The 27,961-nt window shown below is 41.1% G+C and overlaps 1 protein-coding gene across 4 annotated transcripts; it reads right to left on the reverse strand.

The window, feature by feature from the left end:
- Nucleotides 1–27,961, reverse strand: grin1b (glutamate receptor, ionotropic, N-methyl D-aspartate 1b). Of its 4 annotated transcripts, XM_037531588.1 has the most exons (21): nucleotides 27,713–27,961; nucleotides 26,086–26,220; nucleotides 23,009–23,185; nucleotides 20,439–20,501; nucleotides 19,600–19,697; nucleotides 17,279–17,400; nucleotides 16,404–16,578; nucleotides 15,617–15,761; nucleotides 15,311–15,397; nucleotides 15,063–15,198; nucleotides 13,667–13,794; nucleotides 13,283–13,447; nucleotides 12,667–12,785; nucleotides 11,310–11,422; nucleotides 11,037–11,185; nucleotides 10,200–10,357; nucleotides 8,672–8,833; nucleotides 8,418–8,527; nucleotides 7,458–7,603; nucleotides 2,807–2,917; nucleotides 1–254 (listed from the first exon to the last, which is right to left on the reverse strand). In XM_037531588.1, the coding sequence occupies exons 1-21, from the start codon at nucleotides 27,959–27,961 to the stop codon at nucleotides 189–191; spliced, it is 2,814 nt and encodes a 937-aa protein (XP_037387485.1). In that variant the 3' UTR covers nucleotides 1–188. The 4 variants fall into 4 exon arrangements, with proteins under 4 accessions (XP_037387485.1, XP_037387486.1, XP_017546692.1 ...); XM_037531589.1 differs by lacking the exon at nucleotides 20,439–20,501; XM_017691203.2 differs by lacking the exon at nucleotides 2,807–2,917.

Below are 27,961 nucleotides of genomic sequence, written 5' to 3' on the forward strand. Positions count from 1 at the left end.
TTTTTTGTTCAAATGAACATGTCGTCGGCTCAGATGGCGGGGCAGCAGCAGCAGCAGCTAGGGATCAGCGTGCTTGGCTCAAAGTCAATCAACCCCTCCCAACCATCTCCTCCGTTTCTAGTCCACGAAGTCTCGCTCTCTCATTCTCTCTCTCACTCTACCTCTTTTTCTTGCTCCCCCGTTTGCCTTCACACCACTGTGCTCACAGAGGGGTCTGATAGGTTGAGCTGGCCGGTAATGTCCGTGGGATATGGCTACAGACGAAGGGGAACACAAACAAAAAGAAAAAAAACAACAAGAATAATAATTTTTCCCTCTTTACACAAGTAATACAAGCATTTCATTTTGCATTACATTTGACTATTCTGTTGTTATGAGTGAGGCAATTCCCCCAACCACTGTAGGCTGTATCTGCCACTGAATTATACTGACTAGACTTTAAATGTGCACAGCTTACTGGACTTTGCAGTCTAATCAACAGAGTGCAGGGTCACAGATTCATTGCACAAGCTCATCTTCAAGCTTCGCTGCAGCCACACTCTTCATCATTAGTCGGCTTTCATGTACATGTACGATCTAAAATTGAACGGGAGGCCTCATTAATGGAGCCCATACATCTTGGGCCGGAAACGTCTCAGAGAAAACCCTAATCACATAAACGCCAGCGCTAGAGTCTTTCTGCCTGTGGCTAATAATTTACCTGACCTAGAAGTATTATCACCATAGTAACTGTCCTAATGACATATGAGGGCCGCAGCCCGCGCAGAGCTAAGCCCTGAAATTCCAAGTCGGTCCACTGCACGCTTCAGATCTCGCTGAAGGCCAATTAAAAATGAACATAATATCAGTTCAGATTATTATTTTGATACACTTTAAATAGTCACACAAAGTTTTTATCTCTGCTTTCGACAATGTAAGAATGTGCCAAATTAATTTCTGCATGTCTGCGTCACTAAATTAACGGCTGCTGAGCATCTTGCTCTTTCCAAATTTGGGCAAGGTGACCTGGCTTGGGTTGGCCTCACTGACAACAACAGGGTTCGTGGGTAGCATGAGCATTCTGAATCATTGCCTACAGCGCCCCCTGCCTACAGACAGGCGAACAACAGGAGAGGTCTAACTACAACAACCACAGGAGTCATGCTGGTAGAGGAAGAGAGAAGGCAGTGTGGCATGTGGCGTAGACACTGACATTTAAAACTCCATTGAAATCCATTTATAAAAAACACTGATATAAAAGAAAAGGATGATTAGGACTGAGATGGGTAAACATCAGTTCAAAGAGGCAGTTTGTCTGTGGGGCTTTTTTCTAAATGCCACATTTGTGTCGTCTGTGTAAGTCTGTGTCTTGTGTTTCTGGCCAAAATATGGAAAAAAAAACGCCTGTCCAGATGTGACAGGATATATTAAATGTTGCAAGGATAAACAAAATAAAAAAGCGCTCTACTAGCTTGTCATCTGCCTTGTATCTCCAGCTCCTTGTATCTACATGGGGGAAGTGGATCTTCTTAACTGACTAACTGAATTCTACTCTCAGATGCAAATGATTTGGGGCGTTTCAGAAGGAGTCAGCTGAAAGAGCTGGACTTGTCGGTTCTAGGGTATGTCAGATGTCTTAATGGCAAAAGTAAGACTGGTATCATTTCACATGTGAATGATTTGGGGCGAAACATGCTCCAGAAAAAAAAATCAAAAAACAAAAACAAACCTGAAAACTCAAGAGCATGTCACCTGAAAGGGAACAGGGTAATGCAATAATACATTTGCTTGTATTAAAAATAGTCGCTTTCAGGATTGTTTGTGTTGAGTCCCCAGAGCCTGATGCTCTTTCATGTGCAAGCTGGCACTGGCTGAACCTGTGGGAGGATGAAAGACTGTAGGCAGGTGCAGGCGCCAGTGGGTCCTACAGGGAGTATAAGCATTCATAGCATTCAACAATGTATCAGCACCAGACCACGGCAATCATCTGCAGAAACTTTCCTGGAAATGATAAGGAAGACATACTTGAGTTGATAGCACTGCAAAGGAAACATTTGAAGGTTAAAAATAAAGTGGGAGACCATAATGGAACAGGGCCTGTGGGGGGGAATAACCAAGGTTATTTTAGCCTTGCCTGTTTTTATAACTCTTTAGCTTTAATTTTGTTTTTTTTAGCTCATTAACTGTGCACTGAGTGTGAGGCGTACAAGAAAAGTGACTTTGTGTGTGACACCAACCACATAAAATGGGACAAGTGAAAAAACATGGAAATTTTTATATATAAAAAAAAAAAAAACAAGACTGAGCAGTGAAAGGGAAGACAACGCACACATATAAAGAAAGAAGAAAATAAAAAATGTAAGAGCGTCAAAATTAAAGTCCCATCCAGGTTAGGCACGGGAGAAAGTCCAGCACAAGGTGTTAAGGGAGAGACTACCTTGGCCCCTTTTGCACCCACATGACACCCACCCCTCAAACCCATTCTCAGCCGTAACCCACAGCCCTCAACGGCATGCTCCCTACGACTAGCAGCTACGTCCCTGATTGGGCTTTCCCAACAGATGTCTGGATGGAGCACTGATGAGCTGACTGACAGACATGTGGCCATGACCGTACTCCATGTGTGAGGGTGAAGAGAGTCTGAGATGAAACGTCGTTTCGCGAGGAGAGATGAGGTGACAGGAGAGAGAGAGAGAACGAGAGTGAGAGAAAAACAGGGCAGGCTCAAGGAGAAGGAGGAAGAGAGGAGAGAGAGCAAGAAAGATAGAAAAGGAGATAGAGTGAGAGAGAAGTACAGGGCAGGGTGTCATATTCTTCATCTCCTTACCGTGTCTTTGGAGGACCTACGTCTCTTGATGTTGGAGGCCAGGTTGGTACTGATGGACCTAAAAGAGGCTTTCTTTTTGGGGTCGGGCTCTGCTCTACCACTTTTCCTATCCTAAAATAAATATACAGTATTATGTAGAACAATTATTTGCGTTCTTTGGAGGAGTGTGCTTGGTTTAAGTCTCCAATCATCACCACCCACCAAACTACTACTACCACTATCATGCTACTCCTAATACTATTCATTCTCAGTGTCTACATATTTACAATCAACTGACTTTGGCTGAGGACATTTTTTTTAATGCCGTCAGCTGTAATCATCTACTGTTCACTCTGCATCTCCGTCCTGGCTTTGAGTCACAATAGTGCTTTCATGCACCCTCAGGGTTCTACAGAGCAAAAAGGACACTGGCAAGCACTATGCAGAGAGAGATACTTACAAAAGTCTACTCATATGTACTTACACAATCCTGAAACTCTAGAGGGGGAGAGGACTACTGAGGATGGTGTGATAAAAAATTAGAGCCATCTCCAGTTCTTACTTCTTTGTAATGGAAAGCAAAAAGCATTAGCAAAGGAAATGAGCAAAATGAAAGCAATCAAGACAGAAAGAAGCAGCTTTTTTTCTCTTTTTTTGTTTTCAAAGGTAGGAGTGGTTCGACTGTTTCATGGAAGAAATAAATTAAGAACCAATCAAGAAGTAATTGAAATCCAAACTCAACACGGCCCCTTAGCATTATACCCAGGGGGATGAGTATAATGGCTGGGAGGTCAAAGGAGGGGTATGAGAGCTGATAAGAGGGAGGGTTGGATAATACCAAGGAGGAGGGGAAGTGACTTCAACCAGAGGACATGCAGTACATGGAACCGAAAAGGAAATGCAAAATGAATGACATGACAGTTGACCTTGGCCAGCACCGTCCTTTATAGACTTAGAACCGGATTTGGGCCTTCGTGTGGCTGATTCGCCCAATTAGACCCCCATCCCATCTAGTGGACACTCATTTTGACAAAGGGGTGAACTGAAACCAGATTGCACTTTATTTTACAGTAATAAAATGTGTCTGATAAGCATTAACATAATGCTTGAAAGTAATTTATTAGTTATGTTCATTGACCTTGCGTTAAGTGGCCAATTGATGAGGAATCCTTTTAGTAAGCCTGTAGAATAAAGTGCATTTTGAAATACTTGTGATACAATGATACAACAGTGTCAGCATATTTCTGTCTTCATAGGGTGGTACAGTTTTTTTTTTTGCTCTCTTTCTCTCAGGCAGCATAGCAGGATTTCTCCATCACATTTCACCACAGAAAGTATGCACAGTAACATTTCAACAATGGAATGACATTTCTTTTTTTCTTCAGTGATTAGTGGAAGAACTTGGATGCAGAGAAAGCGTGGCTGTTCACGTCTTTTTGGAGCGTCCATGCTTTCATCCATTTCATTTGAAACCCCTCTGATGAGCCAGTGTCTCTGAGCCAAACAGCCCGGAGCTCATGGATTCTTGATCTGCACCTGGCCTGCACTGTTTGAAGTGCAAATGCTGCCAGGGCAGATCTGACCAGTCATGCATTCAGAAAGCCACAGTGTGAGGCGGGCAGTATCGTTGGCCTACGGCATAGGCACCATGGGATGAGCATTACGCTTTGCATGGCATGGTTGATTTTGGCTGTCGAGGGCAAATTATTCATTGGTGCCCAAAAAATCACCAGCAGTGTTTTGCTTTTTTGCACATGTTGATGCATATTAATATGAGCAGATTATCCACATATCTCAGTTTATCTTTGTTCCCTTTTTCCTTTAGCTGATAAAACTGTGGGAAAAAAGAAACAGCAAAATCCAGATTTCCTCGAGGGCTAACAGTGATTCACTCTAATTATACACTCTCATCAGTGTTGGCCCCGTGACTCTATGTGGGTAGAATGGGTGGGCGTAGTAACCGTGCCACCGTGTCTTTAGACACCAGTAGGCATAAACAGCCCTCAGGCCAAAACATCTCTGATGTGAGCAAGACAATCAAATACAATCCCTGTTCACTATTTATTTCTACCTCAATACAAAACTGTGGCCATTGTTGCTGTGCAGATTTTTAAATCCAGAACATGAGAGGTGTGTTTGTGGAGAAATATAGACCTAAGGATCACTGCACAGAGAATAACTGCTCACATCATAATCTACCATTATACAGTGAACTTTTTTAACATTTGCTTTTAATACACTCTAATGTTCAAAAGTTTGGAATCAATGTTTCTAATCATATTGAACCAATTTTGTTGTACATGCAAGTTTACAAAGATTCTAATATGATGCTACTACTCTAAAATGTAACAGCCTTCAAGCTATTAATTAGAAGCTGTATAAAAAGGAATTTAAGATTTGTCCAGAATGATGAAGACCTGTAGATGATTCTAGAGGTAAAAAAAAGGCAATATATTTTATTTTATATTTTCTATCACTTAATACCTTCTAGTTATCAAAATATTTAAAATGTTGAATAAAACATTAGGGGGCATTTTCCCAGCTTAACCTTACAAAATCCCTAGCCAAAAAAGTATTTGAAATGCAAATAAAAAACATATTTTTTTGTAAATGTAAACTTACTGTGCACCTCTGTTTCAAAAACGTTGGGACACTGAGCAAAATGTAAACAAAAACAGAATGCAATGATGTGCAAATCATTTAAACCCTAGATTTACCTGGTGGGTATCAATTAACATAAAGATATCTACACATTTTGGAGCAAGATATAATGCCTGAGATATAATTCTGCTGGCCATGTTTTTCAGGGATGCCCATGCCTATTTCAACATGACATTGCCATGCCACGGTCTGTATATGTTACAACAGCATACATTTTACACATTAGAATGTTCGGAAAAGCCATATACATCTCAGGGCTCAAGCTTATCTGAAATAGACTGAAGCATTGTAGAAACATGTATTGTGGTCACATGAGTCGACCTTTCAGGCTGTTATATAGAAATAATGAACATTATTTCTCCCGAGTCCATTCAGGTTGTTATGAGCAAATAGGTCAAGGTGTGTCATGGTAATGGGTATATTAGTGCCCGTGCCATGGGTAATTTGCACATCTGTGAGGGCACCATCAGTGCTGAAAGATATGTACACACATTGGAGCAGCATATGCTGTCTTCTAGATTGTACCCTTTTCAAGGGCATCCATGCTTTTTTCAAAATGACAATATAGGTATATAAAAATAATGAAAATCATTAATATGGAAGGCAAGTCCAAACTTTTGAACAACAGGGTATATGTTTACATATAAACGGTAAGTATATTTTCTAGAACTTAACCTAAGCTACTTCTGATTTATACTGAGATCGATTACTGGGGTGCCTTCAATATGCCAACATAAAAACACAGCTGGGCTTTTCAATTGGAGAAAGGCAGGCCACACTGGTTTTCACCAGCCTCCTGCTGTTGTGTAGGCCAGTGACCCAGCATGTACTGACCCAGACTGAGACCAGCAGTAAGGGGACAGTGATCTGAACACAGGCAGAAAGAGCCTCTGATCCATGCGGGAACCCCACTGAGACATTCAGCTAGCATGGCCTTTCAGTTAGAGCACAGCCCAGCGTGCACTGGCCTTACTCCGCCACAGCAGTACTGCCTGCTGTAGTGTATGTGTGTTAGTGTGTGCATGTGTATTGCTCTGCTTAGTGGAGATTTAGTAGGGGAGAATGGAGAAGCTGTTTCTTCATGCTGCGCACTCTGATTGAACAGTGGAAGACGTGGAAGGAATTGATCCTTAGCATGGATCTGCAGTGAACCACTCATATGATCTCAATCATAACATCAGCATACTACGGGCAAAAGCCCAAATCTGCACAACAACAGTTTTCCTGCTCTGTGATACTCTACTGTGGTTGAATACAATTCACTCACTGTAACTACTTAGTTTTTATGTAACTGTAAATGCAGCGTAAATACACTGCTTGTCAAAAGTTTGGGAATACCTAGATTTCCATAATGTTTTAATTAATGAGCTAGATAATTTGTGTGTCAGCTTGCAATAACTAAATATGAAGTGATTTAGATCTTACCATCTTTTCTTTGCATAAAACTGCAAAAACAGATGTACTGCCTTGGGAATAATGTCATTACACTCCACAGATTTTCTTTCCCCTTGTTGTGATGTCAGATTCAAAAATTTCAGCTGTTTAAACCTCCCTTAAGGCGGTTTGGAAAAGAAAACGGTTAAGTATTCTTTTTTAACAAAACCTTCTCTTCATGCAAAGAAAGCCACATTGATGAACAAAATCTACCCAAGGTATTAGAAAATTTCAAATGTTAGCAAGATGTCCCCAAACTTTTGATGGGCAGTGGAAGTACAGATTTATCTGTAACTTAGCATGCATTACAGCATAGCCATTTAAGGGAAAAGGCAGTCTTTTGACCTTTGGTCTATTTCATACTGCAAAGGTCAAGAGCTAAACATGCATCTTGCTACAGCTGGCTGCACTCTTTGGGCCTTTAAATTGAACCCTCTAACTGACTAGGCTGGAAGAAATTGACCATTTGTCCCCATTTAGTGTCAGAAAACTTATCAGGTAGCAGCAGTAAACAGCCTGCTAGGGGTCCATGCAGACTCCTATCCTGTAGGAAGAATGAGGGAGCGGACAGCCGTACCTGTAGGTTCTTCCTCCAAACATTAACTGCCGCAAAGGCCAGCTGCATCTGCTTTCTACGAGCGTCTTTGTGACGCTTATAAGCGATCTCTATGAAGATGAGGAAGATCCCGGCGACGATGCCACCAGCCACCAACATGAACACGCCTGCAAAATGAATGTAACAATTCAATTTTAAAAAAGTCAAATATTGAGAGAGTAATATAGAAATTAAGAATTTCCATAGATTCATTAACACATACATATAGAGCTCATTATGATGATAACTGCTGATATTATTATTAATTTGAATGTTATTATTGTTAATATTATACTCTTTTGTATGTTTGTTTTATTTATATCATTTTTGTATGTTTGTTTATTTGTTTTATTTAAGTCTTAATTCTTGCCATTCAAGAACTAATTTCCTGAATCATTTCAGTGTGTCTATGTAGGTCACTGTTTGGTCTAAAATAAGATAAAGATAGACACAGTAACACATTTTTTACTGTGGCTGCAGACAATACAACACCGGCATCAAATAGATGTTTAGATTTGACAGATATTTCAAACTGATATGTGATATTGATAACTGATATGATATTCATTTTACTATAGAAGAGGAGAATGTTTAGGTGATGCTCCTGCTGCTGCTGCACTAAAATATCTGCACTGTATTCACTTTACTGCATTTAACCCTATAAAAACTTTATATTCCACTGTAATGCTTCTCCAATTTGATTAGATACCAATTTGTACATTTTATTAATGTTTATGTATTGGCAATAGTAGGTATGCACACAAAAATATTGCATATAAGCATCTTTCCACAATTGCCATTTTGCATCCCTAGCTGCAAGCCCAGAAAAAATAAGGAACACATGAATGAAAATATTAAGAAGAAGAAGATGAAGAAGAAGATCATGCATAATTTGATCTGAAATATGACGACAGTTATATAAAATACGAATGTGGATCATACCTGCCATATTCTCAAAGGTAAGCGTGGCTGGGGCATTGCTCCTGGAGTCACACTCCTGGTATCTCACCCAGGTTTTATCCAGGTCCTCCATGAAACCATTCTCATGGGAGCTGTTGATTCAAAGAAAACATTTGCAAATTCAGTCTGCCTACACTGGACCACTTAAAAAAGACACAAATTAGGCTGAGGCCACAAGATTAAAGGACAGAAACATAAAAAACAGACAACACTAGAGTGATTCATGATAGCATTACCTGAGAATGGCCAGGGAAACATTTTGCTTCCATGGGCTGTCTTTACGCATGCCAATTCCGAACCCCGAGCGGAAGAACAGCTCTCCTGTAGTGACCAGGTCACACTTTTGCGAGGCTTCAAACTCCAACACGGCTGAATCCCAGATAAAAGCGTGGAGTTTGCTAAAGCAGAGAGAAGAGTGCTTTACAATGGCTCTGAATTGTAGATCCCTGGCTGAGACTGGATTTGTTAAGCAAGAAAGCAAGAATTTGTGGCTTCTTTTTGGGTTGAGCCAACTACCATGAATCCTCTAAGCCCAATTAAGCTGGGCCTTGTTCAGGCAGCGGGTGAAAACTTTTAAACTTCATTTGATTTGAATGTGTTATATATTTTTTTGTTCCTCACACAGGTCCTAAACAGCACTGGCCCTCTGCCATCAGTCTCTGTCTGTGCTTTGTACGACACAATGATTCATGAAGGTCCCCCTTTGAAGTGCTACTCCCTATCCTGCTTTGTATTCTGCATCAATATGAGCTGTATTGAATAGGACTAAGCACTGCCTTATCTACATTCTGCCTGCTGTTTGCTCACTCAGAGGAGAATCTGTCACCCACAGCACTGGCTGGTAAAACACATCACTGTATTGTACAGTATATATTCCTTTGATGCCTGCTTTATCATACTCAGTGTTGGGACATAACAATTGAATTGCTATTAATATCTCAAACAAGCAAAGGTTTGCTGTCAATCCCTGCAGTCCATGCAAACAAAAATGTTTTATTCTCTTTTGGTTTAAATGTGAATTAAGGTCCTGTTTTATTCATTATGTACTTCTTACACTTTTCTCATTCATTGTCTAGCAAGACAAAGAGAAACATTCAAGCACCACACACCCACATCCTTATACTCTAAGCATTCTTTGAAGAGATGCCATAGAAGAACCAGTTTTTTTAAAGAACTGATCAGTGGCTGGTTCCTTAAAGAACCATTTTTGTAAAAGGAACTGCCACATAATGTAAAGGTCCTATGGCAAAAAGCTCATATTCCACACGTTTCTTGCATTTATCCCACCCCCGAGGCCCACTTATGACTTTGGAGTGGGTTTATGTAACAAAAATAGTCATAAAAAGATGATTTTACATTACCATTTTATATCCTGTCTTTATCCCATATACATGAAAATGAGCTCGGTTTGATTGATTGTCCAGTATTGTGCCTCAATCAAAAGCAGTCCAGGCTGAAACAGCCCATATAACTTGGACAGAGCTAAACTGCTGTGGGGTAAATCGGCGGACATATGTAAATCAGTTGATTTTTATGACATCACAGAATCACACAGAATTTACAGGATTTTTCAGCTTTTCCTATTTGGACCAAATGGTGTTGGAATTAGTGCAATGTCTTCATACTATTTACATACTTCATCAAACTCTTCATATAAGTCTTTAAAATTAGATTTTTTAAAGGCCTTTTAAAGATTTTTTCAACCATTGTGTTTTAAGAGTGTACTCTATCAATACAAATTCTTGAGCTGAGTGTGTGACTGACCCGTCTCGCACAGCCTGGATAGCTTCCGCGGCACTTTCGTAGTTGTGCTTTTCCATGTGGCGGTACATGGTGCTCAGCTCAACTTGACGGCGGAAGTAAATGTCCACAGAGCTCTGCTTGACTGTGGCGTAGATGAATTTGTCTGATGGGTTTCGCAGCTGCAAAACAATAGCACAGCAAGAGCTGTCCTTTTGAGCTCAGGAGATGCATAATCACTGAAGTGACAGTTCATCCAAAATATCTAAATAATTCAAGTTAGCTGGATTTGGGATCTTGCAAATCCAAAAGCAGGCTTTTCTGACTGTCTACATGGGATAGCAGTGCTGGAGGACAGGATGCTATAAGTGAATAGGACAAGCCAAGGTAAGCATGCCCTGAAAAACATGTCCCAGAATCCTGCTACCACTGAGAACATGCTGCATGCTGTGCCGTACCACTGCTTTGCAATGTAATGCTTCTCACAGAACTGCTATGTAAATCGTTCTCCCTGTGCCTTATCAATCCACCGTGTTTTATGCTCAATTATGCTAATGCAATTGTGTGACTATATAACGAAGTGTTTAAATATAAATGTGAACTGTGGCTGAACTATCCTCATACAAGCCCTTTGAAATTTATGTTCATTGATCATTTCAGCAAGGTAGAGGTTTTCCATGGTGAGAGAAAGGCATCTAAAAATACACTGAGATGAAACAGGTCTGTTACGTCTGACTTAATTGCCTGACCTAATACCGTACCATGCAAAAGCATGAGATCTGTGAGCAGCGTTTGTGCAATGAATGCGTTTTCCATGCATTTTTATGACATGTGAGGCTGGTCCACACACAGTGATCTCACCCTAGGGTCGTTGATGCCGGTAATGCGCTCCTCAGGCCGATCCAGCACAAGGAAGGCTGCCAAATTGGCAGTATAAGATGCAACTATAATCATAGCAAAACCTGCCCACACCATACCTAAAATCCTCGCTGAAAAGCTCCGTGGGGCACCTGCAAGTACAGGGCAAGAGAGAGAGAGTAGCGTTTATGCATGCTAAAAAATCAATCATGCACATGGGAGCAATCTCATCAGAAAGACGTGACTGAGTAAATAATTCTCTTTGCTTTCATGTACCTTCTCCAATACCGGAGTTCAGTAGTACACCCCAGGAGAACCACATTGCAGAGGATAAGGTGAGGGCATCTTCTTCTTCTTCTTCACTATTCACTTTAAATCTTCCAAACGGGCTGTAGAGGAATAATCTTTACTACAGCAAACTCCAGTAACAATAACATTTACTAAATCTTTTGTATGTGTTCAGTAGTCTTCACAGCTGCTGGGGATTTTGGCATATCTTTCTAGGACAGTAGGTTTAGACATGGATCCTACACTCCTAAAAAAAATAACGGTCTCTCATAAAAACAATTCATTTGTATAGAATCTTTTAATTATGTGGATGTTCTTAAACATTACAAATGTTCTTCACCCTTCCGTACAAAAATAGTTCTTATAAAACCATCCATTAAGAAGTTCTTTAGGAAACCAAATAATTTGGCACTTTTATTTTTAAGAGCAGAAAAACTTTCACTAACCTTTCACTATCAAAAGTACATGTCTATCCTTCACATGTTTCTGTTGTGAATTTATGACTTAATTAATTGCATGGAAATAGACCATTAATTAAACTTTTATGGCCAGATGAGTCTACCTCTATCTTAATATAAGCATTTAGGACTGAAATGAGTTTTTATATCAAAATAACGATTTGCAAGAATTTAATTTCAAAGTGCTATGTTAATTATAGCATATATTCTCAAAAACAATGTGCTGACAAGTTTACGGTAGGGGCATTTAACCCAATGACACACCTTGTGAACCACCTGTGGATGAGTCAGACCAGTCACAAGCAAAGAAACACACCTGTGCAGTGTACAATATAACCACAACTAATGGCAATCATGCACACTATCATCAGCGTTTATGCCTCATGACATAATTTGTGCATATGCTTGTCTTTTGAAGAAAAAAAACAGACCTAGACCTTAATTTATAGAAAATAATTGCAATCTAAATCACAGTCACAACATTGGTCAGAAAAAATTTTGATTGTGCCCAACATTTAGCCCTACAAGCAAAATAAACTTCACTAGACCTGCATTTCTTGTTTATTGATAGGTTAAGTTCGGCACCATTTGGAATGTAAACAAATATGTTGCTCTCTGCAAGCAATGATTAACTATCATATGATTCTTTGAACAAATTAAGTGTACTGTATTGTCTTCATAGTATCATGGGTTTGACAGCAGTGGTTTCTTCCAATTAAAGCAAATCAAAGAGGTGACTGTGACAACACGCACTGAGGGACCTGTCCTCTCTGACAACCGATCTATTGACCCTACTCAGTCTTAAGTGCTGATGCCTGGTCCCACCTAATGAAAATTAATTCCATGATCCATACGTTGAGAGATGGGTAGTGATGAGCTTCTTTTACCTGAAACGGTCTAATAGGTAGAGCATCACCGCCACAACATGGACCGATAGACCCACCAGTAACCACAGAGTGCTCTGAAAGGGCTGCATGAACGAGTCCAGCGTACTGCGTGGTATTTCCTGCAGTCAACAACACGGCATTACTCACAGCTCCAACACACACCACCCACACTGGCAAATGAGCCACCATATGGAGCATCTAACATGTTCTGTAGTTAGGCTTATCTTAGGTGTATTAATAGATTTCAGCCAAAAGCCCTAAGAATGGATTCAGAAGAGGTTCCAGCGCACAAATATGCTCAGCTAAGGGAATTTAATTAACAAGAGGAGCTGTGAAGCATTTCTAGAACTCTGCTGTCTGGGGAGTTTTCAGCAAATTACCTACATTTCAATTACTTTTTTGTGACAAAGTTTAAATGAAATTGACCCTGACTCTGAGGCTTATTAAATTTCTTATTATTGCATCTTTATTTAATCCTTAAACTAAATACATGAGGTGTGATTCCTGATCCCTAACTGCACTAAACAAAGTGATGTTTAATGCTGTCTGGATTAATCAAGGTCAAAAATAATCTGGAGGAAGATTTCAGCAGAAAGATTTCATCATTTTGCTATACCTTTTTGACAAGGATAGTGAGCCCCTGGTACTTGAACGGTTTGGAGAACTCTATGTACTGGGCTCGTTCATTGTTAATAGTGAGTGGAGCCACGATCATGTCTGCCAGGCCACCCAGGAGCTCTCCCATCATGCCATTCCACTCCTTCTTGTTGCTGTTATTCACCTAATAACAGAGGGGAAATTACAATCAGTAATTTGTCTTACTCAGAATGTTCTCCAGTACTGCCAAGGAACCATAATTACACCTGTGAGCAATGACTCTGCATGCTATAGATATCCAGAGCAGAAGATGTGTTATGACTCTCCACTGCATGACCTTGGGAAAAGACAAATGAGAAACTCCTAGCATTGGCAAAATCAATAATGTACTGATATTACTCACACGCTCCTGAGTGCCAAATTTGCCATCAGCTACTAGATGCACTTCATAGGTGAAGTTCATTGTCGTCGCAAGCTTGATCAGAAGGTCAATGCAGAACCCATAGCAACACTGAGGCACTATGGGCCGACCTATGAAAAAGCCAAAGTCAGACACACAATATAGTACTGGTCTAATTAAGAATTACGAATATCTCACTAAAACGCCACTTAAAGTTTTGGGACACCATTTTCTGTATTGAAATGGCTGATTTTCAATTTCATAAAAAGTATGAAAACATGCACTACTATGCAAAAGTGAGAGACTGCCCTCCATTTCCAGTCAAAACAGTCATTATGTAAAAGTTATTTATTTTTCAGACTTCTGAGGAGATTAGATCTAGGATAGTCCCACATAAGGACCCTTCAAAGTCAAAGCAAATAAGTTCAAAAACAAAGTTTCCAAAATTGAATTTCAGGAAACAGGACAGTAAACAGATAAGCTTTCATCTTTGAGAACTAAAAATCAAGCTCAATTCTGGCTTCAGATCTGAAAAAACTGTGAGAAGAACTCAGTGCTGTAGGTATGAAAGGACATGTAGCTGTCAAGGAGCCATTAATCAGAAGAGGAAATAAACAAAAAAAAGAAAAATAAATGCAAATATAATGAAGCTGCTGGTAGAACAACAGACTGACCACCCCAGAGTTAAAACCTCAACATTATGGAAGAAATTTAGGATTACTTGAATCACAAAAAGCAAAAAATGCAATCAAAGTTGTACAAGTGAACTGTGGATGTATGGAAAGGTATCCCTGCAGATTGGTTTCAGAAAGGAATGGAAGCTGTAATAAAGCACCCACTAAATACTAAAAAATATATTTAGTTGAAGTTCTGTGTTCTGCTTTTTTTCGACTGATGCTGAATTATGAATAACTTGTACTTAATGGATGTTTTGACTCAAAATTAAATAAATGAAAGTGGTCTCTGATTTGTGTACAACTTACAGCACTAAGCTTCATGTTCACTAAAGCGTCTTCCTTGATGCGAAGTATAGATTTTGTCTCAAAAATGTCCTATTCCAAACTTTTGTTAAAAGCACATATTGAAATCTTTTGTCCTAAAGGTGGTTTGAACAGCTGAAAAGTTTGAGTGCTGATGAGTTCTGACATCACAACAAGGGGATAAAATATGTGAGCTTTGGCTTTCTTCCCAAGCAGGGCTTTTGTCAGTTCCTTTAGTTTTGCAGTTTTTGCAGATAAAAATGGCAAGATCTTCACAGCTTTCTATTCAATATGTTAAGTTACTAGAAACCGACAAAGAAAAAAATGTTGATTATTAAAAGGCTTTTTAACAGAAAGATATCCCCAAACTTTTGTTTCACAGTGTACATCTATTAATGCTAGCATGGGTGCATTGTTACCTGGAATGGTCTCATTCGGGCCAGTGCAGATCACTTTTTTGATCAAGACTCCATTCACAGTGTATTCCTCCTTGCATGTTCCGTCTCGCAGGGTCGGTTTCACATACACAAAGGGCTCTTGATGAATGGTGACAATCTAGCAGACACATAAGGCTTGAGTTTTTCCACGGGCAATTAGCCATGCCAAAATAAATGTGAGAAATTTAGCAAAACTGTGAACGAACTGGGAGAAAATAATTAATAAACACCTTCAATCTTGTTGACATCTGATAGCCTCTTGGCTTCTCAGTCTCTCCTCCTGGCCAAATTATCTTCCTTTGGGTGTTCATCACAACCTGTAGTTTGACAGTTAGAAGATTTGCTAGAGGACACTTTCTAAAGGTTATAAATGTCAAATTGCAGTATGTTAAGTGATTCTAAACAGGGCTGAGATGACTGCATTACTGTGACAGTCTATCACATTGTTAGAGATTTGTTTCAGTCTTTTCTAAAGGTTGTACATGTCAAATCGAAGCATGTTACTGATTCTAAACAGGACTGCGGTGACTGCGTACTTGTGAGCCATTGTAGACGCCCACTTGGACCAGCCGAGTCTTCTGGTAGTTGAGGATGCTATAGTGGGCGAACCTCCTGTCCCCGTCGTCATTAAACTCCACGCGGCCTGTTAGGCCATCTGGATACTTGGATGACATCAGCACTCTAGCACACCGGAGGGGGGTCAAGTGAGAGACTGCACAAAAACCCTCGCCCTCTATCCCCATTTCAATAGCGACGAGTGACACTGACACTGACACTGATGGGAAGTAATGGCAGGGTATTTTTTTTCCCCAGTCAAGGAGAGGAGTGCAGGTGCGTAGGAACAGAGATGGAAAAGAGAAGGTGCAGGAGATGGGTGGAAAAACATCATGCTGACAGTTTGCAAGCAGAAAGGAAGGTGAACAGAACTGGATATGACACTGAGAAGAACACGAACATGCCAGCTTTTGGGTCCGAGACGGGATTCAGACTGGATTTGAAAGATCACGTTCCCAGTGTAATCTACAACTTAACAGGCTTGGTGTATCTTTAGATTAAATGATTCATGTACCACCCTCTATAACTCGTGATCAATTTACAAAATCTTCGACCATGTTTGTAGAAATATAGCTTGAAACCTTATTTATTTCTCCCACATTACCAATTTATTTAACTTTCACACCACATGTTCATTCCAATATCTGCAGTGTGATAACTCCCACACTTGCCAGTGCCAGCGGTAATGTATGGTAATGCATGAAAGCGGATGGATGGTGGTAGCAGAGCGGCAGTTGCAGAGCGACAGAGCGAACTCTCTGGCCTCACCGTTTGAAGAGCGGGCCAGTCTTCCAGATGTTTGTATTGCCCACGCAGCCTCGAGGAGGCTCTGTGATATTCTCCTTCTCAAAGAGCTCCTGAATGGACTGGGCCACCACCGCCACCGCATCGTAGATGTGCGCGGACTCATTCTTGCCATTGATTAGCTGGAGGCCGAGCAAGCCTGCCCAGTTGACAACATTACATGGTGTTGGGCAATGCTTCACAAACTCAAAAGATTCTCAGTCCAAGACAACAGTCGTTAAATAAAGAAAGAGACGTGCACAGAGTTATCAATAGTAACAGAGTGCCTGAGGGCAGACAGGAGGGACATCGTAAGATATAGGCGGAAGGGGGGGGCGGGTTTAGGACAGGGTGAGCACTGAAAGCACACTGATGTGAAGATTACATGGATGTGCATAAAGAAGCCAGGACAGAAAGAAATTGCGGTTGTAGCTTACCATCGTATTCACACTTCAATGTAGAGGTAGCAAAGCACCACTTATAAATAAACTCATGACCAGCCAAACCAGTAATAATGTACGCGCATTCAAACCAATATGGATTACCACAACTCTCTATTGCATCATTTGTAGTCTACTGAAAGAAAGGACACACACTTAAAGATGAAACAAATTAAACGTTAGACATAGAGCACACAGTACAATGAGTAGAAAGATCACAGTGTTTAAAACCTTTAAACATCTAGATGTTTAAACGTTTAAACACCCAAGTACACCACAAACACTGATTCGCCGATGTGGATTGCAAAACTGTAATCATATAAAAAGCGCTAAGGCCAACACGTCCAATCTGTTACACAGTCTGTGCAAGAGAGAGAAAGAGAGAGAGAGAGTGGAATGGGGTGGAGGAATAGTACATACCATCTGGAGCTTCACTCAGTGCTTTACCAGACATCTCCCTTTCTCCGACCAGCCACACGTAACCAGAGCCTGTCATATTGAGCTGGCGCGCTGCTTTGTAAATGGCTGCAGCTTCATCTTCACTGTGATTGGATAGAGGTTGTTAGTGCAGGCATCATGCAGAGTAAATGTCTCCAATGTCAAGTTGATTGTTGGGCTAAAAAGAGCAAAAGCATCTCCTCACGCTCACAATTTGACATTTGGTGAGTCTCTCCTACTGATCCCTTGCCTAAAAAAGGATGTCAGATGCTGTCACTGAATAACTGCTTATAAATTGTTTTTTCACATTGGTAGTAAATAAATAGACAGTTTAGCCTCTTACGCACAGACTGTAAAAACACTGCATATTAATGTAGAGGTGAATCCTTCTGTTGGAGCTCAGATTTTAATCTTAGCTGTACCATGTGCCGTCTATGGGTGTACTTAAAAAAGCAGTGCTTTAAACATGTACATACAACGCATTAATTACAAGTTAGTAAAATAAATTACATCAACACAATTGCTGTCTTTTAGATTACTTATTTTTGGCAATATGTGTGTTAATGTCATGTTTATTTACGCTGAATCTACCTACAACACTGAGCAAAAGTCAGCGACCACATATCATTTCTTTCATTTCCAGTCAAAACTATTATTAAGTACAAGGTATTCAACTATGAGTAGATATTTCTGGGGAGAGGACAATCCACCTACTTAAAAAAGGGGAAAGAGGAGTTTCCTAAACTGGAGTTTTAAAAATTAATTAAAAATTGGACACCTAACAATTCTCCAAGATCAGCTTTCATCTTTGAGAGAGAGGAGAAAATAAAAAGTCGACATTGCCTCAGATCTGAATAAAATCCACAGATATTTCTGTCCATCCTTCTACTGTGTGAAAACAACTCAATGCTATAGGTTTGAAAGCATGTGGAGCTGTCAAGAAGTCATAACTGAAGAAAGGATACAGATTTTTAAAAAGACAAGTTACAAAAAAAAAAAAAACTAAGAAGCTGCTGGTGTTCTCAGAACAAAGGACTGACCAATCCACAGTCCAGACCTCAACATGAATGTGAATCCAATTTATTGGATTTTGAGAACCAGAAAATGCAACCAACTTCTAAGACTGAACTTTGGAGGTGTGGAACAACATCCCTGCAGATTCGTTTGAAAAATTGAAAGCAAGTCTCCCTATAAGAATAGAAGCTGTAATAAAAACAAAGGGTTCACACATGAAATACTGACATTTTATATTGCATTTAGTTGTGGAGGCTACTGTGCAATTTTCTCTTAAATACATTTTCTGCTTTTTCCTGACACAGAAAAATAAATAACTTGTACTTAATGACATTAATTTTGACTAGAAATAAACACAAAGTGTAATCTTTTACTTGTGCACAGTACTGTAGATAAAAGTAAATCCAAAGCACTGTATTTTAAAATGTGTATCTCCAATGCTAGTGCCTGCTTGGCAATGTGCTCAACAGCATTCTCCTTCAAGTGCCTTGAGGTCACTGACAGTGCTACTTAGCTTCAAAGTAGCAATGCATATTCATATAAATTCACTCTTAAAACAGGGCTTACCAAATGGTTATTGGTTTGGTTTTAGGAAAAATCTATATTTGGTATAGAACTTTTATATGATATGGAGACCCTTCAGTCTTTAAAAAGATTTTTTTATTTTCGATTGTACATTTAATTAAATGTTTAAATGCTTAATTAAATGTTTAAAACAAAACAAAAAAACATCTACTAAATGCTTCTTTATGGAAACAAAAGTAGTGGTTCAATGGCGAGAGTGAGAAATTGAGGTTCAGTGACCAGCACAGCTTGCTGATTTCCCTGTTCTAGCGCATCTACTAAATTTAACAATTCACTGATGAGTTGAAACAGATGTGCATTAGCAGGAAAATCTCTAAACTGTGCAATACTCTGGCCCCCCAGAGCTGCCCATGCAAGTTCTACAGAATGCCTCCAACGAATCCTTTTGGGTTCCATTTAGCACCTTTATTTTATAGTGTAAGAAGACATCTATCATATCCCAATAAAAAAAACATATTAAATATTACAAAATGGCTTAGTACGACAAATAAAAACAACCATACATCAAATGGTTACATGTTGCCAGTTTTTAAAGTCTTGTAGAGACCCTGAGCATAAATTTCAAATCATCTCAGAAAAGGACCACAGCTTTTACAAAACACCTATGTTGGCTGGAGTAGTTAGTCATTTTGATCTGGTACAGTTTCATTCCCTGCACATGCTGGTGTTTATACTGTATTATGCTGCAGGGCAGATGAGCTCACCTGGCAGACAGGATGATGACTCTGGCCTCCAGCTCCTTGGCCTCCTGGAGCAGAGCAGTCAGATTTGTGTCTTGGCTGAACAGGAGCACTTTCTCTGCCTGGGATTAGGACACAACATTAGTCAAGTGGTTGACTCATCGCCACCCTGAACCATGCTCTGTTCAGCGCTCTCGCTTCTTTTTTTTTCAGTTTTTTTCTTCTTCTTTTTTTTATTAAAGGGATTGGGAAAAATGGAGTAAAAAAAGTTTCCGTGATAATCTGCTTAAACTGAAAAAGTAAGCTTGGAAGAGGAAAAAAGTTCTGCATTTTGTCAGCATGCAAACTGAAGGGAAACAAGACTCCAAGGAAGAGCGTGCATGTTAGAGGAAGAGGGAGAAGAAGATTGATGCAACCGGAAAGCAAAAAACCGGGTGGAGGAAAGGGAGCAGGGTGGTGGTGGTGGCTTCTTTCCCAAAGGAAAAAGTAAAAAGGCAGTAATGCTGCAGAAAGGTGGGAGTAACATCTGGATTGTGCCTGTCCCACACGACCAGATCTCCACGCACTGTGTCAAAAGAATAGACTTGCAAATCTTGCTGGCTTCAGTACATGCATTCCTTTAGACAAAAATAAAAAAGTGGGAGGTAAAAGGGGCGATTCTTTTGTTGAAATTATACGATTTAAAATAAAATAAATAAATAACCCATTCTCAATCATAAAAAGAACCCAACATAAATAGACGTGCTAGCAGGATAAGGTATCTCTGGAATCTGTTTGTTGATTTTTTTTTTTTTTTTGGACTTGCTTCTAGTTGCTACGTTCAGATAACTGTTGGGCGGCGTGCATTGACCATGCAAATATACCTTGGGTCCTCGCTTGTTGTCATAGGACAGTTGGTCGAGGTTTTCATAGTTCCTGTTTTTACTCTGATGAATAATGTGCACAGAGAAAATATGCAGACACAGAAGAATATTATAAACAGGTATAAATGGTGTGCAGTAAAGCATTCCAACAAAATCTCCACTTTTCTGCTTCAAATTGGGAAACTATAACCCTGGGGCTTGCAAAAATATCAAGACCACAGTAAACGAGCAATCCTAGCCAATCCTTCATTCCTTCTGACATTTTGCTAGAGTCCCACCCCTCCCCACCTCCTACAGTAATAGTCTAGCAAAAAAAAAGATTCATTTTACTGTCAGAATAATCATTTTGCCTCATTTCACCTGCAGTTAATTAAAATTGTATAGCAAAGTGAGCCATATACAGCCTTTTGGAACCTCAGTGGTTTAATCTCCTTAATAATATATAGTCATATGCTGTAGTGTTTAGTTATGATGTATTTTTAAAAGCATTTATGTTTATTAATAGTCTGTGGAGTGAGGTCTAAGGCCAAATGAGTAATAATGGTGCAGGTACCAGCGGCCGCATCAATCTCTTGTTTGTCTACAACAAAACAACACCGCAGCCCTTGAAGCATAACTTACCGCTGCCACAGAATCTGCAAAACCAAACATATGGCCTAGACTAGAAAAAATCCGAAGTGCTTTATCAAGATAAACCACATTTTTCAGTAGCTGACATAATCTATTCCACACTTCATGGCTCTTATTAGTCTCTCTGTCGTAACTTTCCTCAGTGAGTCAGTTCGTTTCATGCCTTTAAAAAGTAAAGATATAGGAAGCTCAAATCTGTGTACACATTTAATGCTGCAGCTGTGCCGTCTGTTACCGCATTTAATCCGCACGTTATCCCTAGCAGAGCAAATTCAGAGGGATAGGTTTGTGCGAAGACATGATTTATTTCAAGCAAGCCGTAATAGCCTAGTAATCAATGCTGAGGAATTTTGCTATAAAGTGTTAAAACTCAGCCTTAAATCCTTTTTTGCAAACCTTGAAATGAAAGTAAATGACTGCTGGAATATATCCCATTTGTGGCTTGAAGCTGTGATCAATTTCAGGCTTTGTTACATCACTTAAGCCCCAAGCAGCCTCTTAATTTGGGTTTAAAAGCAAATTGAGCAAGAAAATAGTGAGTAATGATTCTAAAGCTTTTTCCCACATTTGTAATATATAATGCTACTGGCCAAGTCAGAAGAGCACAGACACAAATTTGCAGGAAACATAATAGGGCTGCAATGATATGGGAAATGTGAGCTGATGATTTCCGATATTTTTCATTAACATAACTGCCAATGTGGATACATAAACATTTATGAAGTGCAGAAATTGGGACAAGATTAGAGGCAGATCCACCTGGATTAGTATTACAGAGAAATGTGATATTTCTAAGTTTACAAATGTAGTAAAATGAAAAATGTGCACACATTTAGCACAGTAACCCAGCGCGCCTCCTAGACATTCCACTTTTCCGAATTACAATAAACAGAACATCAGATATCTGTCTGAAATACCGGTCAAGCCTAAACATCTGTCTGATGGCAGTATTTTTCAAAGCAAATATCTTCTGATACCACTACGATTCCGACATCATCGTGTGTCCCCACATGTTATGATACTAATTGCGATTTTATGTGATTTGCATCAGCATGTTGATTGCACCAGAAAAGAGATCAATATATTTCTAATTAATCATAACTCCTCATTATTTCAATAATAAAATAATCTGCCGACCTCAACCATCACAGCACAGTCTGAGCCTTGTAAAGATCAGACAGTAAAATCAGGCAGCCTGCTCTACTTTTATGAGGCTCTGGCTTCCCTGATGGGTTTTTCGGGATAGGGGAAGATTGCTGCATTTAAAGCGAGCAGGGCTTGAGGCTGCCATTGCTGCAAATGACATTACAATGACATTGAGGTTATTCCAAATATATTCAGGGGGCCGGAGACATATAAGCCTTCTGCCTCGCACATACACAACCGGGTTTCTGAAAAGGCAGGACAGCACCAACCAGGTTGTGGACCTAAACACCTTAAATGCATGAGAATATTGATTTTCATTAGGGCTGCTGAAAGGCAACAGACATCAGCTGTAGTTTTAGCCGTAACAGATAGGTTTGGAGATAATCTCTCCCACTCACAGCGCCCACAGATCTCTCTAGTCTTCCACGCACTGTAATTAAATACCCACATGTCTCTGTCATTGATTTTTTTTTGCACAGCCCCAGGTTAAGTCCCTCATTTTGCTCCTGTTTGTGGATCGAGAGACACGTAGGAGAAATCTGACTATGGCAAAAAGCAATGTGAGATGAGTAGAAAAAGTACAAAGTTCTGCAGATAAAAACCACTTAAGACGCTGTTGATGCCTCTGGCATAAATAATGTTAGCCAATGGAAAGAAATGCGTTTACACAACAGAAAAGGAAACAGTTAACGTACATAGAGGACCTCTGAGGTGCTGATTACAGGTGCACACACTGACACACACCACCACACGTACGTGAGCGCGCTCGCGCCAGCAGCCCCCCTGCATCTCACCTTCGTCTCCCTCTCCTCCAGCAGGGTCTCGAGCCTCTTCTGGGCCGCGCGGCCCTCGTGGTCGTCGCTGACGATCAGTATGATGTGGTTCCAGCGGAACTCGCGCATCATGTCGAACCAGACCTGGGCCTGGTGAGAGTAGGGAGGCACCGTGCGCAGGAAAGAGAGATGGATACTCTAAGAGAAAAAAAATGAAAGAAAGAGACGATGCTGGTTAACTTATTCTCTCCAGAGGAACAGCAAAAGCCCCGCAGGCAGGAACAGTCTAGAGCTTTTTAATTACTTTAACTATAATTAATTGGACAGCAGCTCCAGCCACCTCCTTTCACTCTGTCAATACGCCGCAAGGGAGAACGTTCACAGCGCTGTGTATGTGCGTCAGCCACAGCGGTTTAATAATGCACAAACCGAACCTGCCGTTCAATCAGGTAAACCTACGCTCAGGTAAAAGTAATGTTACTTCTGTGAAAAAAATGGCTCAAGAAAAAGTTGGGCAGAAGGACAAAAGTACAGTCAAACAACTCCTAACGTTTTTTGGTACCAACCGATTCGTTTTCCGCTGCAGGTTTTACGTTAGTACCCCTGTAAGGTAACTGGTCGTCATAGCAAAGCCCTAAGAAATGTTCTGACAACAGCAAGACAAAAGATTTATGAAAGGGAAAATAAGTTACATCAGAGTTCAGACGACGAGACGAAACGATTCTGGTCGCTCAAAGGCGACGCTAACCTCGTAGCTAACGTTAGCATGTCAGTTAGCAATCCCCCCTGGCCAATCAGTGTAGTCTGCATCGTTTTACGGCACTTTCTGGTATCGGTATCGGCTCAGCTCGCTTGGAATCACGACGGAGGCGATAACCTACCAAAGTTAATACCAGGTACCAGATTTTCCTAGTGGAAAACAAAAAAAGGCGAATACGGTTGAGTCGAACCGCTACCACGAATTGGGAAACAGGCTTTAGTGATTGGGAGTCGATTCCAAAGGAATCGATTCTTCGACTCGTTTGGGAGTCCGGGTTCGACTCTTGGCCAAAGGCAATGTCTGAAACTGAAGGCAGCTCTCTCGATGCATTGCTGCTTGTGCTGTCTTATAAGTCAGTGCCTCAAAAGGCAGCGTTGTCCACCGTGTTAGTTCTGGAGAATCCTCTACAGGCAGCGTTTTATGCAAATATTAGATTCGGACGTGACTGGCTACCTTTCTTCCTCCTAATACTGTACGAGTAGGCCTTGTAAACGTTTCAGACACAGCCGTTAACTCTGACAGTCCAAATGCTTTGAGTCGACTTTTCGGCTCTGTCAACGCTGTTTTTTCATGCAGTTGTCTCGAGTGATGTTTTGACGGAGGCGTGTGTCGAAGCAGGAAAGAGTCTGAGTTATGTCAGTTTGTTTTATTTCTAATCTTTTTTAGTACCAGGCTGGTGAACGCACGAATTCTCTGCATCTTAACGCTTCGTTTTCTTCATGATCAGAGTTGCAATTACAAAACGGTGCTAGGAACGAAAACAAAAATAGCTAATATTTTTCACACAACTGTGTATATCTGTATGTATGTATATTTAGGTTCCACCTTGAATGACTCTAGAAAACCCGCTATCGTGTGCACTGTAGAACTTCTTGGCATAGGAACCAAAGTTTGATAGCTATGCTCTTTTCTTATTTTTGATACAATGTTGGTCTAAAATAAAAAGATAGCATAACTGAATAAAGAGAGGATTACTTTTCTTACAAATATACTTAAGTAAATTAACAAGTATGTTAAAAAATTCAACTACAAATCCATCAAAAGTGAAATACAAAAAAACGATTAAATGTGAGCTAACCACATTTACCACTCAAGGGCTTGATGCACAGGCTTGGGGCAGGCATGGGCTGGAGGTTAGGGAACCAGCCTCATGACCGGAAGGTCGCTGGTTCGATCCCCAGAGCTGACAGCACATGACTGAGGTGTCCTTGAGCAAGACACCTAACTCCCAACTGCTCCCCGGGTGCTGCGGATAGGGCTGCCCACCGCTCCAGGCAAGTGTGCTCACTGCCCCCTAGTGTGTGTGTGTGTGTGTGCTTACTAGAGTGTATGTGGTGTTTCACTTCATGGTTAAATGCGGAGGTGAAATTTCCCTGTTGTGGAACTAATAAGGGTCTCTTAATCTTAAGAGTTTGGCAACTGACTTAGGTTAGCTAGCCTAGCAAGATTTTCAGTAAACTCTCACAGAGTCAACAGGCGTCCTTTGACAGTTTTAACAAGCACCACACTGAACAACAGCTGCTGCCAGGGAGAACAGACAGCACACAGATTACTGGTGCTAACCAGTCGTATTAGCGAAGCTGAAAACAAAGCGCCCCACAGTTGGCGAGCATAGCTCTGCCATAACAAACGGAGCTGTTCAGCCACGTTTGTGACGTCACTCTGCAATACGCCTTCCTGAACGTGTAAGCACCACGTGATTTGTGTTAAAGTGATTTTCTCTCCTCAAAAAAACAGTAAGTTTGCTTTTTAGCCCAAAAGAAAGAGCAACTGCTTCACGCTAGATAAGCAAGGAACCCCTAAAGGGCTGTGGTGAAAACGGTAGCCATTGATCCCTCACAAATACAAGGGAATGCAGCAGCACTTTAGGGGCTCAGTAGAACTTTTTAATCCAGGTAGAAGTATCACGGCACATGCACCTATCCGTGTGTAGATGAGAGTAAAGCATTGGAAAAAAATGTATTAGCCTGCGGTGCTCAGGCGTGGCTGCTGAATAATTAAAACGCACATTTTACTATACAACTGCCAGTGGCTACCCCTGTTTTTTTTTTTTGTGGACATGCCCCCGACTGCTTTAAAGCTTTTAAATTAAGCTGACCCTTGGTGCTCAAGGATTCATCCGTTATGCTCCCCTGAGAAAGTATTTTGACATGCAGAACTCTAAGTGGGCCACATTTACAAAGATAACTGTACTGACAGTTGACAAGGACAGATAGCATCTGTGACAAGGAGAGCGGGACGGAGGCGGAATTTCAATACACGCCCAGCAGCAGCGCGCACTGGGGTCTGGTGCCGTGCAGTGCCGTGGGGTGTCCGCGGTGCTGTCGCGCGTACTCACCTTGTCCGAGTAGATGGACATGCGCGTGGTCAGTCCCACCACTGGAATGCGGTAGAATCCAGCTGTGTAGGACACCGGGGTGGGGGTCAGGTGGTCGTTGGACTGGGGCGGATGACTCACCAGAATCGCATAAACCTGAGGGTGGAGGAGCAACCACGGAGGGAAGATGTTAAGATATTTAAAATGAAAAAGTCTGAAGAGGGAATATATAATCATTTGCTCTCGGTGCCTCAGGTATACTGGCGTCAATATTAGCAACACTATTCTTTCAGTCTAGCTTCCAGCACAGACATGCATCTCATCCTCTGTAACCGTTTTCAAACAACCTACAACGTGATAAACGTTTAAACATTTTAGCGTTAGATGCTGATGAGGGGAGTTTGAGGCGTAACAGCAGCTCACGGCAGATCACGTGGTTATTTTGTACTTATAGATAGTAATTGTAGTTGTTAATAAGATCCTACGCCACTGGTTGCCATGTAATGCCACAGTAATGCAAAGTCAATGCAAAGAACCCACCAAGACAAACTAGCGTGCATGCATGAATGAGTGAGTGAGCGTGTGTATGATAATCCGCGCTGCTGCGATGGACTCTGTAATCTCTCTCTCTGTCTCTCTCTCTCTCTCTCTCTCTCTAATACTCTTCCTGTGCTCTCCCCACCAGAACAAAGCAGCTGTTATCCGCGGGGCGACGCCATATTGGCCTCGTTTTTACGTTTTCTATTCAAAGGTGCGCGACTCCTCCACAGTGCCGTTAATGTTTCATTAACGACCCTGAGACCCCATAATGGGCCACTAAGGTCGCACACCTAAACCCACGCCCCCACTCCACCACCACCATTCAGCCACAGTCATCAGCCTCTACAGCTGGAAGCCAAGCCAGTGATCTCTGATAGCTGCTCACTAACAGCCAGCAAAATGACCCTGCCGTGGGTCCTGTTGAATGCTCTCCTACAGGGTGTACACTTGTAGGTATGACATGAGCCACACTGGCCGCTAATCGCCTCTCTAAACCAGAATAATTCCCAATACAGAGGCAGCGGTCTGACAGACCGCTGGAAGCGGCTGATTGGACGGCAGGGTTGCTGTGTGTTTCCCGGAGGTAAGCTGTAATTGGTAAAGTGGTTCCTACGTGGAAAACAGATTCGATCATGTGGAGCTGAGCTTCAGCTGGGTGAAGTACAATTAAACGCCAACAGATGATCCTTTGGGGCATTACTGTCAGAGGACATGTTAAAATGAGTTTTCTCTTCACAAGCTGTATGATTTGAAAAACATATACAGACACTTTAACAGAAAAAAAAACATTTGTAAGAAAATTCCACCATTGTACAATGACAGGGATGAAACTATTAATACTAATAACAAATAACAAATCAACCAAATAAATGAATTTACCCGTATGGTATACAATGAAGAATACCTGAATAATCTGGTAAATCACAGCATCATCTACGCCTGAAACTAATAATAATCTGTGCTTCATTTTTTTATGAAAACTGATGTTCCTACAGACATACTCGCAACTATTTTCCAAGCAGAACATGAACATGTTCATCTACGTGTTGTAGTTGAAAAAGAGTCCAGCGTAGAGTGGACAGTGGACGGTGAGCGGGCTTTACCTTACCTGGTTAGAGATGAGGTCCTCGCACACGGACAGTGCCATCTGGATGGCGTTGGGCTTGTGGGTGACTGAGATTGCGTTCATTTTGAACTTGTCTCTGCCGTAGATGTTGTTGGCCTGGCTGACCGCGTCCTTGAACACCTGCTCGTAGCGCTTCTGGCTCAGCACCGCGCCGATGTTGACGATCTTGGGCTCGCAGCCGCCCCGCGCGCACGAGCACGAGACGAGGAACGCGAAGAGAACCAGACGCAT

The sequence above is a fragment of the Pygocentrus nattereri genome, chromosome 20 (assembly GCF_015220715.1).
Source record: "Pygocentrus nattereri isolate fPygNat1 chromosome 20, fPygNat1.pri, whole genome shotgun sequence".
In the NCBI taxonomy this organism is placed as follows: domain Eukaryota; kingdom Metazoa; phylum Chordata; class Actinopteri; order Characiformes; family Serrasalmidae; genus Pygocentrus; species Pygocentrus nattereri.

What these genes read in the sequence shown, in the direction of transcription:
- grin1b (XM_037531588.1), bottom strand. Translation starts at nt 27,961, where the DNA reads ATGCGTCTGGTTCTCTTCGCGTTCCTCGTCTCGTGCTCGTGCGCGCGG. An exon ending in AGGACCTCATCTCTAACCAG is followed by an intron (nt 26,221 to 27,712) that starts GTAAGGTAAAGC and finishes CTCCACCCTCAG; the next exon opens with GTTTATGCGATTCTGGTGAG. An exon ending in GCGTCTACAATGGCTCACAA is followed by an intron (nt 15,398 to 15,616) that starts GTACGCAGTCAC and finishes GTCAAACTACAG; the next exon opens with GTTGTGATGAACACCCAAAG.